Source organism: Castor canadensis, chromosome X (genome assembly GCF_047511655.1).
Source record: "Castor canadensis chromosome X, mCasCan1.hap1v2, whole genome shotgun sequence".
In the NCBI taxonomy this organism is placed as follows: Eukaryota; Metazoa; Chordata; class Mammalia; order Rodentia; family Castoridae; genus Castor; species Castor canadensis.
In genome coordinates, this window is record NC_133405.1 from 81892559 (window position 1) to 81911445 (window position 18887).

Below are 18887 nucleotides of genomic sequence, written 5' to 3' on the forward strand. Positions count from 1 at the left end.
AGCCTTCCTTTCCCACTACTGCTCCACATCCTCACCAGTTTTGGTGGTGTCAGTTTTCTGGATTTGGGGCATTTTAATACCTATGTAACCCTTCAGACTTTTTTTGTATGTGTCTGTGGTATGGATTTTGAATTCAGGGCCTCACACTTACTATGCTAGGCAGGAGCCATGCCCCCAGGCCATCCTGAAAGATTTTTAACTCAAAGAAAGTTAGGGAGAGGCTAAATCCATTCAGGGAGTAAGCACAAATGATGTATCCAATATGGCTGGAATTGATAATTGGAGTTTGGACTTTATCCTGAGGGCCATGAGTAAACTACTAATTTTTAAGCTGGATAATTCCCTCTATAATGGGTTAAATGGTAGCCTCCAAAAAGATATGTCCACTCAGAATTCGAGAATGTGACCTTCTTTGGTAAAAGGGTCTTAGAGCTGTGATTAAGGTAAGGATCCCCAGGTAGAGAACATCCTGTATGAAGAAAGACCCTAAATCCTATGACGAATGTCCTTAGAAGAGAAGGGTAAAGGAGACACAAAGGCAAAGAGGTGATGTGAAGATACACATGGAGATTGAAGTTCTGTGTCTATAAACCAACCAATGTCAAGGATTTCTAGCAACCACCAGAAAATAGGAGAGAGACAAGCATGAAATGAATTCTTTCTCAGAGTATTTAGAAGGAACAAATACTCAAAACATCTTGAATTTTGAATCCCAGCAGTACAAAAAAATCTTTTTAAACAATAAAAGTAGCCAGGCATGGTGGCACACACCTTTCATCCCAGTGCTACAGAGGCTGGACCATAATGATCCAGTTTTTCTGACACCCCAGTCATGTGCTCTGCCTTATGTCCTATCCCCCCTTTTTAATGTCTGACAAAATTACATTCATTTTTTCAGATTCTGCTAAAAAACACCTCTTCGTTGATGCTTTCCTTGACTATCCCTCCCCCATCCTGGTCAATTTAGTTACTTCCTCTTCTGTGTTCACATACTTTGGAGTATATCGACATCTACGCTATAAAACTTATTATACTATATTGTATTATTTGTTTATGTGTTCCCCACTTATCTATGAGTATTCAAGAATGATGAGAATGTCTTATTTGTCTGTATGTTCTCAGAACATAAACACTGTGCCTGGCATATATTAAAGACTTAATAAATATTGGCTGAAAAACAATTTCTGTAAATAGCTTCTCCAGTCAGCTCTGTGTTTTGGGGGGAAGGTAAATCTAGTCACAGAATGAAGAATGAATTAGAGAGCAAAGGGCCTTTAGAAAGGAAGACTGGTTTGTGGGTTCCAGTAATAATCATGACTAGAGGTAATGATAGGCTGATTTAGCACAGAGGCTGTGGTAATGGAAAGGAGGAAACTGCTGGGAGAAACACCACAGAAGCAGGGCTGATTGGATTCTCAGGGTGAGGGGTGGGAGGAGTTGAAGGGGATCCAGAGGTATCAAGTCTGGGTGACTGAGAGGGTGATGATACCATTAACTGAGATAGGGAAGACAGGAAGTGAAGCAGATTTGTGAGAAGATGGGGAGCTTGAAGCTAATACTTTTAGTCCTTCATTTCTAAGTCAGATCTCACCCATGTCAACAGGGACCCAGCTCAGGCAGCAGCTAAGTGTAGGTATTCTGGTTCAGATTAGGTCAGAGGAAAGATAGCTACATATGTGCCCGCATAAACCAAGCCAGTATTTTCCATACTCTCAAGACAGTAGAGCTTTGACAGAGATTTAAGGGTGACTGAGCTAAGGAAGCATCACAGCATAAGATGGGGTGTTCAGATCCTCCATTATAAAAGATAACAATTTAGAGGAGAAGATTCCTGGGAATGGTGGTAGTGGGGGCAAGCAGATCCTTCCCAGGTTTTCTACGTGGTCTGAGGATTTTTGAGCCTGTGGCACTTTGTAGATCCAGCCTTACACGTTACACAGGACCCATTTTCCCAGAGGACATAGCTTACATCACTGAACTTGCCACACCCCCTGCAAAGGCCTGGTTTCTAAGGTTCTTTCCACCGGAAGCTATGACAGAAGGAAATGTGTGGGTGGGGAGGGGTAGTGGGTGAGGGGCCCAGGTACCGGACACAGACTACACTCAGGGAAAGAAGAGCAAGCGCCATGTTGAAGCCATCACTGCCACTCAGATTCCTCTTACTCCTGCAGCTGTCTCTGCTGGGGGTGGGGCTGAGCTCCATGGTCATCACACCCAGTGGGAATGAAGACACCACAGCTGGTGGGAAATCTGGGGCCGGAGGGGGTTGGTGAGAGGGAGGCTAGGGAGGGGTTATAAAGAAACCTGGAAGCTGCCAGTGACCATTACAAAAATGAGGGCAGTGTTTAAGAGTAGAGTGGGGAAGGGAAGGGGAAGGGTTCATTGCCTTACAGTACTCCTTCTCTGACCATCATTTCTTCTCTTTCCCTCTCCTAACTCATTTTCTCCCTAACCTAGATTTCTTTTTGACTTCTATGATCCCTGGGTCTCTCAGTGTTTCCACCCTACCTCTCCCAGAGGTTCAATGCTTTGTGTTCAATGTCGAGTACATGAATTGCACTTGGAACAGTACATCTGAGCCCCAGCCTACCAACCTGACTTTGCACTATTGGTACGAGAAGGGAAGAGGGGTTGCACAGGGGAGGAAACAGAGGTGGCCCATTGAGAGTGACTGCATGGGGACCAAGAAAGAGGGTAGTCAGCCTCCCGGGAACCCCATTTTTTTTGTGGTACTGGGGATTGAACTCAGGGCCTCATGCGTGCATGGCAAACACTAAACCACTGAGCTATATCCCCAGCCCACCCCAGTAGTTTTTACCTGAGAAAGTTATAAGTCAGTTCAGACCAACTGAGGCTAGACTGTGGACATGTGCAGTACCCAAATTTGCCCCAGAATTCCTCTTCCTTCCAATCTTTCTCTAGGTACAAGAACTCTGATTATGGTAAATCCCAGGAGTGTGGCCACTATCTGTTCTCAGAAGACATCACTTCCGGCTGCTGGTTGCCCAAAGAGGAAATCCATATCTATCAAGCATTTTTTGTTCAGCTCCAAGACCCCAGGATACCCGGGAGACAGGTCACACAGAGGCTAACACTGCAGAATCTGGGTAATCACAAAAGAAGTAGTTAAGAGGTCAGGAATATTGCGTAGTCTATGGAGTGGTGTTCTTTCTCATTGTATATGGGCAGAAGGGAGGAGGTAGGGGGAGGGGATGGGGAGGGAAGGAGGGATGAGGGGTACTACCTTCAAGATACTGACTTGTCTAGGCCAGGGGAATGACCACACATGCACACATATCTCCAGTGATCCCCTGGGCTCCAGAGAATCTAACACTTCGCAACCTCAGTGATTCCCAGCTAGAACTGAGCTGGGACAACAGCTACTTGGACCACTGTCTGCAACACTTGGTGCAGTATCGGAGTGACCGGGATCACAGCTGGACTGTGAGTGACTGGGGACATGAATGTAGCACTAAGACCAAGCAAGAGGGAGAAAATAGTCATACAGCCAGACAGGAGGACCCAATACCAAACTCCTGTCCTCTGCCTCCCAGCTTTTCTGTCTACTGCCCACCCCCAACCCAACTCTTTCCTCTATCATAACCAGTGAGTTTTCATTTAGGTCTTCCTGTCCATACGCTTTGTGATACCAGGTAGACAAGGAAATAAAAGGAAGCCATATGGGGACCTGGGGGGAGGGGCATTAGAGCCAAGTTAATGAGGGGAGCAGGGTGTTTTGAGTAGTCAAGAGAGTAAGGGGCTGGAGGAATGACTCCAGCCTTAGAGGGTCTGCTTCGCAGTGTGAAGCCATGTGTTCAAACTCCAGTATCACCAAAAAAAAAAAAATTATAGCTGATATGCCAGGTGCTGGTGGCTCATGCCTGTAATCCTAGCTACTCAGGAGGCAGAGATCGATCGTGGTTTGAAACCAGCCTGGGCAAATAGTACTTGAGACCCTATCTTCGAAAAAACCCATCACAGAAAAAGGGCTAGTGGAGTGGCTCAAGCTGTAGCTCCTGAGTTCAAACCCCAGTACTGCAAAAAAAAAAAAAAAAAAGGCTGGTGGGGGTGGCTCAAGTGGTAAGACTGCCTGCCTAGCAAGTGTGAGGCCCTGAGTTCAAATCTCAGTGTTGAAAAAAAAAGAACTGATGAGAGGAACCAGAACTGGGAACAGCCAGAAGATGACCTTGCATTTTAGGCAGATATATGTTTTCATTCTCCCTTCTTATATGGACACTCACCTTTCCCTCACCCTCTTTCTCCCCAAGAAACAAATGGTGGATCACAGACGTAGTTTCTCCCTGCCTAGTGTGGATGGGCAGAAACTGTACACATTCCGGGTTCGGAGCCGTTTTAACCCACTCTGTGGAAGTGCTGAGCTTTGGAGTGAATGGAGCCACCCAATTCACTGGGGAAGCAGTGTTTCAAAGGGTAAAGTAGACTAAATAAATGACCCCAATCCATGAGCCCAGCACCCCAACCTTTCTACCACCACTGTTTTTTGTTCTACCTCTCTATTTCCAAGCCTCCAGGCTTGATGCTCCCTCACTGCTCAACCTCAACCCCTAAGAAGCAGGCTGTTCTGTGTAGGGCTGGGAGGGTGTGCTGTCAGAGTAGGGGGTAGATTAAGAAGGAGGCCAAAGGGTGCTCAAGGAAAGTGTGGAATGTATAGCATTTCCCGACAGCATTCCAGAGAGGTGAAGACGGCCTCGGAACTGGGCTGGCCTCTGACTCTGTTTCCTCATCTGTAAAATGTAGATGATTACTCCTCCCTCTCAGGAGCTGTCAGGAAGGTTAAGTATAGGGAGTGTGTTTAGCGTAGTGCCTGGTGCATATTCATAGGGGTCCCACAAATGTAAGGTTCATTTTCCTTTCCTTTTTTTTTTTCTATAGAGAATCCTTTGTGGTTTGCATTGAAAGCTATGCTTATCCCCCTTGGCTCCATGGGATTGATCATTTGCCTCTTCTTTGTGTATTTTTGGCTGGAACGGTGAGATTTCAGGAAATCCCCCCAAATGAGGTGGGGGTGGCTACGGTTATTTCAGGGTCTCCAGGGGCAGAGGGCAGGATAGTAAGGAACACAGGGTCACCTAAGGGGGTATGGTGATGGGAGGAAGCTACTGGCAGAGAACACGGAATCCCTTGGCCCCATATGGGATGGCTGGCTGGGAGAAAGGTAATGAAGGAGCTCTAACCTATGTGCTTCCTCTTTCTCCCTGCCCAGGACAATGCCTCGAATTCCCACCCTCAAGAACCTAGAGGATCTAGTGACTGAGTATCACGGGAACTTTTCGGTGAGAACACTGTCATAAGCATACTGCAGTCTATCAACTGCCAAGGCTGGCCAGCAAGACAGTTGAGGGGGAGGAGAAGGGAGCCTGTACTAACTGTCAGGATGTGACCAACCAAATGGGGGATAGGCTAGGAGAGAGACACACAGAAAAATGGATTACAGATTGTGTAAAGTGGATGGAAACTGTGTATTGGGGGTCCAAGAGTCTGGTTGTCCCTTCTGTAATCATAACGGTTGCAGATATCATGAGAGCTTCTTTGGTACAGAGCCTGGGTCTTTTGCTCCCTGCTGCTAATTGACCTCTGACCTGGAGATATCTGTCTTTAGGCCTGGAGTGGTGTGTCTAAAGGACTGGCCGAGAGTCTGCAGCCAGATTACAGTGAACGGTTCTGCCACGTCAGTGAGATTCCTCCAAAAGGAGGAGCCTTAGGGGAGGAGCCTGGGGGCTCCCCCTGCAGCCAGCATAGCCCTTACTGGGCCCCTCCATGTTATACCCTGAAGCCTAAAACCTGAGCCTCAATCCCCTCATGGAACCTCAGGGTCTTATAACCCTAAATGGTACTAACTTCCCCTCACCTACCCTGTCAATCTAGGTCTAGTACTCATTACCACTCTCTATGGCTAATTTTGAATTTTTTTTTTGTTTTGGTACTGGGGATTGAACCCAGAGCCTCCCATTTGAGCTATACCCCAACCCTAATTTTAAATTTATGCCCCCTGTAACTATGCCTTAATTCAATATCACCCTACTTGAGAACTGTCCCTTTGCCCTGTACAAACTTCTCATCTCCCCCAATCTGGCCCTTCCTTTTTACAGGAATTTTTGTCCCTCCATCTCTCTGTCCCTCTCTTCCTCTTTCTACCTACCCTTCAATTGTTCCTGAATCAATGAGAAATAAAGTTTCTGCTAATAATTAAGAATGTTTGTCGTGGGGGTGGGGATCAGGGGGTATAATAAGGGTGGGAGGCAAGGTGTGAGGGTAGGAATAAAAGAGAGTCATATTGTAGAAGCAAGTAGTATTACAAATTAACTAGAAAGGGGTAATGTTCTGGAAACTTACTTTTCTCCAGTAAGTTTCTGTACTCATTCCAGGGACCACTTTAGAGTTAGATTTGCCATGTTGCCCCCATTTCCAACAGATCTTATCAGATCTCACCCAACTACTGTCCTTCTTGCTTTGCCATTCACTACATATACCACTTCTGACCTCATAATCCTTCAACTGCAGCTCAGGCCCCATCCCTAGGGATGCTGGTTATCCACAACTGCCAAGAGCTCTCTCCTACCTGCCTATTCTGGCTTCCTCAGCTTATAGATCCATCTGCCCCCCCAACCCCCAGCCCTATGGGTCCCCCTGACCCCCAGGGCCTCTAGAACACCTTCCTTCCACATGACTCATCAGAAGGCTCTCTGCAGACCGAGAGAATGTTCATCTTTATCAAACATGGAGGTGAGAGGCAGCATAGAGCTAAGAGTCTACGCATGGGCATGCGGAGGGTTGAGGGCAGCAGACATTAAGATGGTAGAACTACAAGGAGGGCCTGCATGCTCCATCCCATCTCTTCTCAGATAATCGTCAGTTTCTGGCCAATACCAATTGTTCTGTTCTCCTGTTGCTGCATTACATTCGCAAGAAAATGGGGTTGCGTAAAACAGGTGAGGAGTTTGGGGGAGAGGACTAGTGGCCAAGGGTCAGAAACAACAGGGTCACCTCTTGCCTCTAAACCCTCTTCTTCACAAGAAGGGAGCTCCTTCCTCATATCCTACAACTTCTTCCAACCCATCCTGTATAGGATCATTGGCCCTTTTTGCTCCCATTCTGTCCTTAGCTGTCCCAATCACCCTGTGACTTCCCTCTAGACACCATCGATTTGTGTGATGAATCAGGGACAATGAAGCTACTTTTTCTGACGAAGACCCCTGCAGACTATGCCAGCAAATTCCTTACAGTTCGAAACACCTACTATGTTTGTAAGGTGGTGCGTGGGGCAGCAGGTAGAGGATTGCGAGCATTCTCCAGAAGATAGAGCTAATCTCTCAAGATGGATCATGAACCATGATCTATTTTACAGGGGAAGGTATCCTTCACCTGTAATCCCAGCACTCAAGAGGCTGAGGCAGGAGGATTGTGAGTTCGAGGCCAGTCTGGACTATATAATAAGACCCTGCTTCACAAACAAGCAAACACCCCCTCCAGAAAAACCCCACAAAACAACCCCATAAATAAAAAATTGGGTACACTCAACCAGGTCCAAATTGACCATATCTACTCAGTCATCCTAAAGAAAAGGCACTGCCTCTGGGCTGGGGGAATGGCTTGAGTGCTAGAGTACTTGCTTAGAATGTGCAAGGCCCTGGGTTCAATTCCCAGTACTGCAAAAATAAACAAAATAAAAAATTAAGAAGAAAAGAAAAAAAAAAGGCATTGCCTGAATGACAATAGGTTAGGTTCACACATACCATCTCACCCCACCTCATCCTAGGGTCCATAATTCACCTGTAGATCCATACCAAAGGAGAGGAATTAAGGTATAAGGTAGTGTTTAATAAGGTGCAAGTAGTGACTAATGTTAAGAGTCCTGAAATCTTGGGCTTCAGAAGGGTGGAGAGTGGGTAACAGGGGCTGGTGATAGCACACTACTGTGTTCACAGGAACCAGACTTGAGAATGCCTACAGAGCTGTTGTGCCCCTCCTGAAGAATCCAGAAACAGAGCTAGTTGGTAAGGAGTGTGATGGGGGAGGGAAAAACATGGAGAGTACTGCACATAGCTGTGTGATAGAAAATATAGGGTAGGAAGTCATGGTGGCACACACCTGTAATCCTAGCACTTGGGAAGCTGAGGCAGGAGGACTTTAAGAGTTGGATGCCAGTTGGACTTACATAACAAGACTGTCTCAAAAAAAAAAGGAAAGAAAATGCAAAATATAGGGTAGTACTAGCTTACTATGCTAGGGGGATCACAGGAGCTTAGGAAAGGGAGGGGCAAGATCTAGGTCCACTTTAGGAGGAATATTTATTGTGTGTCATTTCTTCCTCCATTTCTCTGCCATCTTCTCTGTATATTTCCCTATAGGGAAAATATAGGTCCCTATACAGGTGGTGACCTGTCATTTTCATTTTAGTCCAGGTTACTCCAGTTGAGCAGTTGAATGATGGGGAGGGTCAGGATGTGTAAGGTCTCTAATCCTCAGAGATGTGGGTGCCTTTTCCTGTTCCTAGAGGCACTACGCACACAATGTGACTTCCTGGAAAGGAGCAGAGTGAAGATGCTTAGAAGCCTAGAAGCCAAGAAAGTCGCTGCAGTTGAATCCTCTGTGAATCTCCCAGTAAGACTCAAGTGCAGCCTGGCCCAGCACCCCCCTCTTCCCACCAGCCAACTGCAGGTTCCTCCACACTGGCCCCCTGGGATAAATTTCGTTACTGAATCCAACATCTATGCCCAAGACCTGCCTCCAACTTCTTCCATCCTTCCTTTGTCCCTAGATTGTAGAAATCATCCTGGCAGGGCCTCTTCCTCTTTGCTAATCGATTTGCTTTCCCTTTCTAGACCAAATCAGGACGTTCTCATGAAGTTGGGCCCCCTCCTACCCGCAGACCACTCTATAAGTCCAGAGCAGACTTTCTCAGTAGGAAGGGTAAACATCGCTAACTCAATATAGTGACCAAGAGCAGCAACTCTGGGTATGAAATTCGTGGAATTTAACGTGAAGTTCCTTTTTCCAGAAAGACTCCTTCTCCCAGTATCCGCACAAAGGCTTAAGTAGGCCCCAGGCACCGGGGAGGCTCCCAGGGTGGACTGAGAGCGACAGAAGAGGGCGGGAGCCAGCACATGGGTGGGGGTGAGGAAAGACTGTGAAGTCTAGTACAATGAGCCTTTGAGGGCCTTGGTGGGGGTGGGGTCTTCTCAAACCAGACTACCTCCCTTAGGGAGGCCTATCTCACAACCGCCTACTCCTGCAGGGGCTAGGTGTCCCTCCCCCACCACGCTCCACTACCTCCCAGGCTGAAATTCCCCCACCCCCACCTCACTGCCTCCCGGGCAGCCCCTCCCGCCCGCCCTTCAACTTACTGCCCTTCGCCTTTCCCCCTCCCTCCCCCTTATCCTCGGGGAGCAGCAAGGCAGCAGAAACCAGAGCTGGTTATAGACATTTATTGAATTTATTCATTTATTGATTTGACACACTTCCCCACTCCAATCTAGCACATGATACAATCTGGGTAGGCCAGGCGCCGACACAGGAAATGATGGGAACCCACAGCAGGGGTGGGGGAGGGGACAATGCAAAGGGCACTGGGGGAGGGAATGCTTCGGGGGCTGGGGTGGAGAAGGAGCCCCAGATGGCCTCCCTGGCAGGTGCTAGTAAACCTGATCCACATTCTCCCCCATCCCTGCTCATTTCCCAGACCCTCAGCCAAGCTCCCCAGCTCCCCCTTCCTGGTTCCTCTCCTCCTCCCCCCTGCCTGCTACCACACACTTCCACACATAACCCCCGTAGTCAGGGAAGGGGAAGAAGGGCAGGGACAGCTGTCAGGGGCCTTGAACAGGGAGGTCTCTGTACCTAACTTTACCACCCTAAATCCTTCCCTCCTTCTCTTTTCTCCCTTCCAGGCCCCAAGCTAATTCCATGCCTTCCATGCACCCTCCGCTAGTAGCACTAACCTGCATTAAGTCTATACACAGTGTGGCTGTACCCCAACACCACACTCTCCCAGGCACAAGTTGACAGAAAGTGGGGGCCTGTCTTAGGGCTTTTTTTCCCCCTTAGGGAAACTCCGACTGACACATAGACCTTTTTCTAGACCTGGTCCAAATGGGAGCTCTTCCCCAGTTCACTATTGCTCCCCATCTCTCCCCCCACATTTCCTCTAATATTTATTGTCTGTAGTGTTTGTATCATGTCACTATGATAAAACCTTCAGAAAGAAAAAAAGCATTCTCCCCATCACTAGCACCTTGCCACTGTTAAAAATCTCTATATTTGTGTTTGTTTCTTTAAAAGTTTATAAAAAGCCTTTGTTATCTGCAGCCTTCCAAAGGTGATTTGGCCTGGTGAGCTACTCCAGTGCTCAGACCTTGGCCCTTTTAGGTCCCCAATTCCCCCCACCCACCCCACCCCACTGGCCTAAGGGGCCACTGCATAAAAATCCCAGGCTCAACCTAGCCTGGCCCAGCTCAGATAAGACTCTCTTAAAAAAAAATTCCTGCTCCCAAAGGCAGGGGTAAGGCCACTGGTGACTTCACATTTCCAACAGCATTGCTGCCCCCTACTACAAAGCCTAGGGGGTGGGAATGGGGAAAACTAAGGATGGCTCCTGAGAAAGGGCCTTAATTACCCCCTAATTGGCACAGTGAGAATAAACACTTTCCCCCTCCCATGCCCCTCCCCTCATAGTCCCCATATGGTGCAGCTTTATCTTTATAATTTCCTCAACACCCGTGTGTGACCAGACCCCACCCTATCTCTAAAGCAGGGTCCCAAATTCCTGGGGAGGGCTCAGGGGAAAAAAGTGGATATGGACACGCCTGGCTCCACCTCTGAAGCAGGGGACAAAACTTCCAGCTGTGACTCAGGGATCTGTGGGAAGAAACAGAGGACAAAATAAGAGATTTATCTGGGGCAAGTCAACTTTCTACCATCCAGATTCATACCAATGAAAAGAAAGACACCCTTTTCCCTCCATATACCACCCTCTGCTTATAGGGGTGGGTACTGCTAAGGTGCCTGGTGGTAACTGTTATAATGATGGCTTCCTTTTGTTCACCCTAATAGAAACTATGCCACTCTAATATGACATCTTCCCTCCAATTCTCCAGGAGCTCTGGCCACCCCTTGTTGGAACTCTCTTCTTGGCTCAGATCATGGGCATGGGTGTGAGTTTGAGGATGCTATGGAAATTGGGGGCTGCCATACCTGGCTCAAAGTTGAAGTCCAGTCCCTCACCCCCATCCATGAGGTCACTGATGATGTTATCCATGTCGCACTCCAGGTTCTCCATATACATATCAAGATCTAGATCTTGAGGCATTCTGTCTTGGCTTGTAGCTTCAGTAGAAGGTGTGAGCACAGGAGTTCCCAGGGCCTTGGGAATGGGAGCACCTGCCATGACTGGAGGTGGTGCCATCATAGAAACAGTGGGAACCAGATTGCTGGGGCCTGGAGCCTCTAGGGGCTTAGGACACAGGCCGACTTCTGTGGTCAGCTTATTGGAGGAAGATATACCCCCCAGCAACAGAAGTGTGGGAGCCTGGGACAGAATGGGATCTACCTGGGTCATGAGGACATCAGCAGGGGGTGGTGGCGTATCAGAGGTGAGCAGGGCCTCCAGAGACTGGGAGCCTGAGAAGCACCCTTCTCCTGCTGACAGGGGCCCCTCTGTTGGGCCGAAGAGAGAGGTGCCATAGGTGTGTAAGGGGCCAGTAACACCAGGATGCTGCAAAGAGAAGCCAGAAAGACTGCTTCGAGACAGCAGGGAATGGGGAGATGTGAGATTGAGCCCATCCAGCAGCTCTAGATCTTCATTTAGGGTGGGAGGAACACCCCCTGCATAGCTGCTGACAGAGGCTGGTATTTCTTCCTCTGCTAGCACCTCAGACTCTGGCCTTATGGGGGACAGCCGGGTGCTGACAGTGCTAGCATTGGAACTGCTTCGTGGACGGAAGGTGGTCCACACATCAGCTTCTTCACGATTTCGAGAGCAAGGGCTGCCTGACCACTTGGCAAAATGGCCCATAGGGCTCCTTGGAGTGGCACCTTCAGGTGGAGCTGGCAGCACAGATGGCTTCTTCTTGGGGGCCTTGCTTCGGCCCCGGAGCAGCTTGCTGCTGCTATCCATGGAGGCAGCCCGGCGGCGGGGTGCCTTGCCACTCTTGCCTCCTTCAGGGTTCAGCATCCACCAAGAGCTCTTGCCAGTGGCCTCATTGTGAACCTTGATAAACTTGCTGTGCAAGGACAGGTTGTGGCGGATGGAGTTCTAGAGGAGACAGAAGCAGCAGGAAAGAGGCATAAGGTAAGTGAAGGAAAGGTGGGTGGGTCTAGTGTAAGGGGAGGCCAGGACACAGCAGGGGTGTTCCTAGAGACTCAAAGTCAAGTGTATGGGGGGGGGCTGGCCTAGAGGTTGGGGAGGGAAACAGAAAAGGGAAGAGGGAGGAGACCATACACAATTCCCAGGCTCAGCCTCAGCTCCAGACTTTTCTGCACGGGGCCACTAAGGACAAAATAACAACCTACTGCACAGGGGGGGCTAATGTCCACCCATACTGGAAATGCTCCTCTCATGTGTCTGGGGATGTTGGGCTACTTGGCATGGAGGAGCAGTACTCCTGATCAAGCAAGAACTAGGTTCAGATGGGAAAACACATTCCACAGGTCCACCCCTTTTCTTGATGCAGGCTTCGGTGGAGATTATAGGATGGTGGTCATACCAGCCTAGGATTGACCCCTGTCCTGGGCCAGTTCTGGGAACCTAGCAGTTGATGCTCCACTCCCAAATGGACATTTGGGGCAGCCAGCTAGCTCTATAGCACTGGAAGATTCCTTTTTTTCCTTTCTGAATCCCAGTTTTATTTCTGCCAATCCAGGACAATCCAGGACACACACCTTCAGCATATTTGTGAGATGCAATCTATCTGTTCCTCTTTTTTCCAAGAAGGATGTTCTCTCTGTAAATTCTATTAGAGACCAAGCTTAAATCCGACCTCTTTCATCAAGTGATTGCTTGTCTTTGACAGCCAAATTTCTTGTACAGTATTTTTTAATATATTCCACAAAATTTTACCCAATCTGTATGGTGGTTTATGGTTTCATGTTATTAGTCTCATCAAGTGTAAGCACCAAGGGCACAGACGACAATGCACTCCAATCTCATAGCCCCCAACAGTGCCTCCTTACAATGCCAAGTCCATAGCACATCAGACTCTCAGTACATAATCAATATTTGTAACCCAATTCCTGGTAATGGTGCTGAGGCTCCCCTTGAGGCTCTTGTCAGCTCTTGAGTGCCTTGGGTATCGGAAGCTATGTGTTTTCCATTCCTCCTTCACTGGTGTCATTCTGCTAGGGATACCTTTTTTCCCCCCCAGCAGCCAAGGGAGCAAGACTGAGATGGGCACTTCTTGAGCCCCCTGTGCTAATTACACTAGTTTTGCCCACCTCCCTTTTCCCCCCTACCTCCTTCCCAGCTCCCTTTCCCTTTCCCTCACTTCTCCTCAGGAATTTGTGCATAATCTCTCTATCCATTGGGGCGTTTGACCTCCCACATGGAGCTCTTTAGTCTTGAAACTCAGTAAGAGGCAAGAAGTGCTTGGAGCGACTAAGACTAAGACACTGAGGCTCTGGACATCCACTCATGTGTCTCTGACTGGTGCTCTCAGATAAGGAGACCCTTTGCCTGGGGAGCTTGGCTTTAGCAGCTTCTTTTGCCAGGGCTCTTTAGCACTCCTTGCTTAGCTTTAGCACTCCTTGTCCTCCTGAGATCCTGTGATCATGGCACTACAACTACTCTGCCTGCACTGATGCTTCTAGCTCCTTCAAGAGGTCACGCTTGTCATCCAGCCTAGGCTTTTAGTAACTGAGGACCACACTGACTTTTGGCACTGTAATTTCCTCATTCTCATCCTCTAACTCTGAGTCTACTTAGGGTTTAGTTTTTTGTTTTGTGGTGCTGAAGGGTCAGAGCCTAGGATCTTGAGCATGCTACACAATCGCTCTACCACTGAGCTATACCTCCACCATCCACAACCACTCTTCTCTAGGTCTTGAGAACTAGCAAGTGGGAGAGGTCTGTTCCCTAGGAAACATAACTCTTAATGTGTTGGAAGTGGGGGGGGGGAGGTTTACTGCTAATTGCTCCCTAAGTCACCTAACCTAAGCTTTCTTGTTCTAAGTGAGTGCCGCCCCCTGGTGGGGTGGGAATGACCTTGGCATCTCACCAGGGAAGTCAACTCAGGCAAGAAGTCTCTGGCTGGGAAGGGGTGGGGGGGCTTTGGAAACCCCAAACTCAGCCTGATTTGGTTTTGCAATCATTTCAATAAAAGCAAGACACACTCTCTTTAGGGAAATAGGATTTATAGTGAGACTTGAGTTCAAGTACTCATTCTGATAGTCAGGTGAGTTTCTTAACCTTTCCTTTGCCTTACTTTCCTCATTTGCAAAACATGGAATCTCAGAATTGCTGTGAAGATTAATGAAATGAAAATTTTAAATGATTTAATAAACTATATAATAAAGTATAAGTGTAAATCGTAAGGAGGGACAATATTGCCATAGTATAACTAACAATTCATGGTTGTTTATTCTACACTGGAAAATGAACCTAAGAGAAAAGAAAAACAGCTGTGTAGGCTGGATCCAAGGAGGGGAGCTCTTTATGAGCTGAGACTGTGGCGTGGCAGTCTACCCAGAAATAGTGCCAAGGGTCTCAGCTGTCCCATTTTCTGTCCTGTACAGTCCCTACACATACTGCAGATCTGATCCCTCAACTGTCTATGATCAGGGAAGACCCCCCTGATCATTCCACCCTCTGTACTTGTTGTATGCTCGTCTCACCATCAACACAGGTGCAAGGCATCAAAATGCGTTGACGCTCCCCGTTTTGTGACTGGCGCCCATATTTCTCTGGATAAGTTTTTCAGAGTATCTTGCAAGATCTTTCCCCACGGTTTCTTCGTGGAAGGCCAATGGAACACTCAACCTAGGTAGTGCTCTAAAGTCAAAATCCTGCCTCCTTTTTCACGAGCAATATTCCTCAACAGCAAACCAAGACTTCCCCCAAAGCTTGGAAAGCCTCTTATAAGAGAGAGTTTCTTGGCAGTAGAGGGTAAGCCAAGGCAGATAGCAGCTCACAGCCCTTCTCATTAGTGCCTGAAATCAGCTACCTTTCCCCATGAATACCATTCTCTTCACCCTTTGCTGCCCACTCCTTCATTTTGGGTACACCAATCCTAGAACAAGTACCTCTACTGAGGCATTGGTAGGCAAACAGAGAATCCAAGTAATCCCACAGGAATGGGAGAAAAGGTGTTGGGGTGGAAGTGGGGGAGGATAGAAGGCTAGGTTCATGCAGGGAATCCACAGTTCCTGCTGTACATAGGATAAAGACTTCTCTGTGGGAATAAGTGTTTGGAGCAGCCCAAGCCAAAGTGCTGGGAGTGCTGAACAGCCGGGCAGAGAATTTGATTTTCTCCAGGGCAAGGACAGTGTCTTATTCATCTGTGATCGTCCAGCATCAAGCTCTGAGTGTGGCATATACTATGTACTAAGTAAATGTTTGTCTAACTGAAGAGTGAAGGTGGATCTCTAGGCTTTCCAAAGGGGTGGGGGAGGTAAAGGAGCCCCAGAATAGGAATAAAGGGCTGAAGGGCTCTAGAGGTAGATGGTGTTGGGATGGAAGTAAGGGGGTCATAGTTACCTTCCATCCAGCTGAGCTGTTGCTGTCACCCTTGTCCTTGAAGTAGGGCACAGTTCGGACCATCCACTCATAGATCTGGGCGAGTGTCAGCCGCTTCTCCGGGGCGCTTTCAATGGCCTGGCTGATGAGTTCTGCATATGACTGATTTCCCCAGGCATTCCGGCGGGAGCCTCCCTTCCGAGGACCTGTTACAGCCCCCAGGATCCCCGGCTGGGGGCCCCCTGCCGGCTCTGGGAGCCGGGAGGGCAACAGGATCGGTTCGGAGTGCACCTCCGTGTGTACCTTCTCTCCCAGACCTGGCTCCACCTCGGACGGCTCGGACGGCTCGGTAGCGAGCTCTGGTCTAGGAAGGGGCCAGGTGCAGGAGCGGGGACGGCTCTGGGGTTCGAAGTCGGGATCGAGGTCTATGATCGCGGCAGCCTCTGTGGCTGACTTCTTATTCCCTGGATCCATACGTGAAGTTGGACCTCTGTGCAGCTCAGCGTTCAGTGGAGCCTGCCACCGTCCCTCACTATGCCTCCCCCCAGGGGGGAAGCACCGAGGGCCAGGAGGCACATTCCTGCCAGTCCTCAGAAAGTCAGGAACTTCCCTCGCCCCAGGACGCTAGCCCCCAAACTGTCCCTTCCACACAGTTCTCCGATCCCCTTCCCGACTATAGCTTGCAGCCTCAGAGCTCTTTTCCGAGACACCACCTGTAACCTCCGCCTAGCGAAGACACTTTTCTGCTACCTCTCACTCAGCTTCCTGCTCTTTTAAACATGAGGCACGGTATCCCCTCATACATTGCGCTCCCATCACCGAACGTCTCTTCAGCCGCAGTTCCCACCCCCTTTTAAGTTGCTGCCCCCCGGACACTCCTCCCAAATTTCTTCCACCCGGATCAATGCCCTCCCCCACGCCCCGCTCCCCCGCGTCACTCGCCCCTCCCCTGTCTCCCCCTCCCCCCGCCTCTTCCCTCTGGTCACTCTTAGCAGGGTCAAGGTTCTCGCAGCCCCAGCTTCCCTGATTCCCGCACCGAATCCCCTATGAACCCCCCCACCCCCCGCCCCCCGGGTTTTCCTTTTGTTTTGCTCCAAGCAGCAGCCCCCGCCTGACGTCTCTGTTTACCACTCGCTGGGGCAGCCATCTGCGCACGCGCCTGAAGAGCCAGTTGGGAAACCGAGTTCTTCAGTCGTGCCACCCTGGTCAGTCTTGAGGACTACATCTCCCGTGCTACCTCGCGAACAGGAGTCCAATACCGGCCACAGGAGAGCAGCGTGGCAGGATATGAGGAGGTGCAATTTTAATTATTAGAGGTCGTCGCGGACTCTTTTTCTTTTCTTAAAGATAATTTTTGCCCTTCCTTCCTTTCCGCCGGTTCTCTTGTGATCCGGGATCGCCTAGTTGACCGTGTCGAGATAAGCTGGACCTTTCCCTCCCTCAGTTCAGAAAGCAAAAGGGGAAAAAAAATGTCTCTACAAAAAGCAGAAAACCGAGAGGCAAGAAGCAAGGAACTGACTACAAAATAAGATGTATGCATGTTTGAGGAGTTGGGTTGGGGGGGGCTTGTGTGATATAAACAGTGGTTAGCTGATGGTAGTGGTCTCCCTTACCCCTCTCCACTCTTGGTCCGCAGTTCACACTGACAGTGTTTCCAACGCAGGCTCTCCTGAAATATTAATATTCTCCTGGTTCCTATCGTCAACGGCTTCACTTTCCATTCTACAGGTTCCCCACTGAACTTTTTATCTGTTCCTGCACCCACACTCCGACCCTCGGCTACCCTTAATCTCCGAATTTGGTTCATGGTTGTTGGTCTGCCCAGTCTCCTAAGCTACGCTCACCTTCACCTTTTTATCTCACTAACTTGCCACATCCAAATTCCATTTGGTGACATTATTTATAACTGGGTTTAAATTGCAATCTCATCTTAATTGATCCTCCTTTCATCAACCTTTTCCCCATTACAGTTTATGTTCCATGCTGCCAACAAGGTTACCTTTCTAAGAAACACACCTGATAATAACAGCTAAAATTTATGGAGCTCTTGTTAGTGCCAGTCATGTGCTAATTGCTTTGCCAATGTTAGCTCACAATTATGCCCATTTTATAGATGGAGACACTAAAAATATTCAGAGATCAAGTGACTTGTTCAAGGGACAGAAGAATGGCCTAGGAGACAGGAGAACTGCTATCTGTCCCTTCCTTATATGTGATCTTGTAATTTCCTTGCTTAAGACTACCTCTGATTTTCTCCATTACCTATGTGATGAAGTTCAGATTTCCTGGCAAAGTTCTTCAGATTCAGGTCTGAACTTTTCCTGCCTCATCTTTTTTTTTCCAGTATTGGGATTTGAACTTAGGGGTTCATACTTACTAGGCGGGTGCTCTTACCACTTGAGCCACTCCACCAGCCTGACACAGTAAGTTCTAACCAGCCATTTAATACCTTTCCCTCTGCATCCTGGGATGCTATTGCTCTTGTTACCCCCTCCTCAAATCTCTTATTTTGGAAAACTCCTATTCAGTGTTCCCTGTATCCCTCAGAGGCAGTTGTCCCTTTTCCAATGCGCCTTAGGCAGGCTCATGTTACATAGCTGCCAACCCTATTTGTTTACTTGTCTGTCTCTTCCAGTAAAAGGTGAGCTACTTGAGGGCAGAGACAAGTCTTATGTATCTCTGTGACCTCAGCTCCGAGGCACATAGAACAAGGTAAATGTTGGTTGGATAGATGAATGAATGGGATCAGGAATCAAGTGATATTATACATGGACATTTAATAACTTTTAAATAAATATATGCATTCTCTGCCTGGCCATGCAGTTTTCCTGCTAGACAGCAAGCTTCTTGGGGAGGGGAACTGTAATTTAACTTGTGTACCATTTGAAGTGTTGCTTGATACATGTTCTGAGTTTTTGAGGCCTTCTTCCTGTGAGGAAGGACATCTATGCAACTAAGATTTTTCAGCAGCATTGGCACATTGGGCCTTCAAATAACTATCTTGGTTCTCCACATTCTTTTGTCCTTCTACTCCAAAACGCACTTGTCCTCTACCTGTCGCCTAGGTGGTATATAGAAGGCTATATATTCCTACCTGAGGTCCAAACTAGAGAGATAAGACATAGTTGCTCACAATGCCAGGAAACACCTTCTGCATATGTTCCTTTTCCCTGCGGCCCAGCCTGGAGTATCTGGTAAGTGCTTC

General features: G+C 48.4%; 3 protein-coding genes across 5 annotated transcripts; 2 read left to right on the forward strand and 1 right to left on the reverse strand.

Moving 5' to 3' along the window:
* Positions 1-2046: 2046 nt before the first annotated feature.
* Positions 2047-6214, forward strand: Il2rg (interleukin 2 receptor subunit gamma). Its single transcript, XM_020151116.2, has 8 exons — positions 2047-2241; positions 2458-2611; positions 2923-3107; positions 3305-3444; positions 4269-4431; positions 4894-4990; positions 5225-5294; positions 5621-6214. The coding sequence occupies exons 1-8, from the start codon at positions 2127-2129 to the stop codon at positions 5804-5806; spliced, it is 1110 nt and encodes a 369-aa protein (XP_020006705.1). The 5' UTR covers positions 2047-2126; the 3' UTR covers positions 5807-6214.
* Positions 6215-6217: 3 nt separating this feature from the next.
* CXHXorf65 (chromosome X CXorf65 homolog) lies at positions 6218-9129 on the forward strand. Of its 2 annotated transcripts, XM_020151265.2 has the most exons (6): positions 6218-6744; positions 6864-6950; positions 7155-7289; positions 7947-8015; positions 8516-8679; positions 8844-9129. In XM_020151265.2, the coding sequence occupies exons 1-6, from the start codon at positions 6720-6722 to the stop codon at positions 8943-8945; spliced, it is 582 nt and encodes a 193-aa protein (XP_020006854.1). In that variant the 5' UTR covers positions 6218-6719; the 3' UTR covers positions 8946-9129. The 2 variants fall into 2 exon arrangements, with proteins under 2 accessions (XP_020006854.1, XP_073918967.1); XM_074062866.1 differs by lacking the exon at positions 7155-7289 and having other exon boundaries at positions 8516-8622.
* Positions 9130-9431: 302 nt separating this feature from the next.
* Foxo4 (forkhead box O4) lies at positions 9432-16618 on the reverse strand. 2 transcript variants are annotated; one of them, XM_020151391.2, is made up of 4 exons: positions 15704-16618; positions 11564-12268; positions 11209-11377; positions 9432-10872 (listed from the first exon to the last, which is right to left on the reverse strand). In XM_020151391.2, exons 1-4 carry the CDS (start codon positions 16154-16156, stop codon positions 10865-10867), a joined length of 1335 nt encoding a protein of 444 aa, XP_020006980.1. In that variant the 5' UTR covers positions 16157-16618; the 3' UTR covers positions 9432-10864. The 2 variants fall into 2 exon arrangements, with proteins under 2 accessions (XP_020006980.1, XP_020006975.1); XM_020151386.2 differs by having other exon boundaries at positions 11209-12268; positions 15704-16616.
* Positions 16619-18887: the final 2269 nt, after the last annotated feature.

Coding starts and splice junctions, on each gene's coding strand:
- Foxo4 (XM_020151386.2), bottom strand. CDS start 16,156: ATGGATCCAGGGAATAAGAAGTCAGCCACAGAGGCTGCCGCGATCATA. Junction 12,269..15,703: donor ACAGCTCAGCTGGATGGAAG/GTAACTATGACC, acceptor TGTCTCCTCTAG/AACTCCATCCGCCACAACCT.
- CXHXorf65 (XM_020151265.2), top strand. CDS start 6,720: ATGTTCATCTTTATCAAACATGGAG. Junction 6,951..7,154: donor AATGGGGTTGCGTAAAACAG/GTGAGGAGTTTG, acceptor ACTTCCCTCTAG/ACACCATCGATTTGTGTGAT. Junction 8,016..8,515: donor TCCAGAAACAGAGCTAGTTG/GTAAGGAGTGTG, acceptor TCCTGTTCCTAG/AGGCACTACGCACACAATGT.
- Il2rg (XM_020151116.2), top strand. CDS start 2,127: ATGTTGAAGCCATCACTGCCACTCAGATTCCTCTTACTCCTGCAGCTG. Junction 3,445..4,268: donor ACCGGGATCACAGCTGGACT/GTGAGTGACTGG, acceptor TTTCTCCCCAAG/AAACAAATGGTGGATCACAG. Junction 5,295..5,620: donor AGTATCACGGGAACTTTTCG/GTGAGAACACTG, acceptor ATCTGTCTTTAG/GCCTGGAGTGGTGTGTCTAA.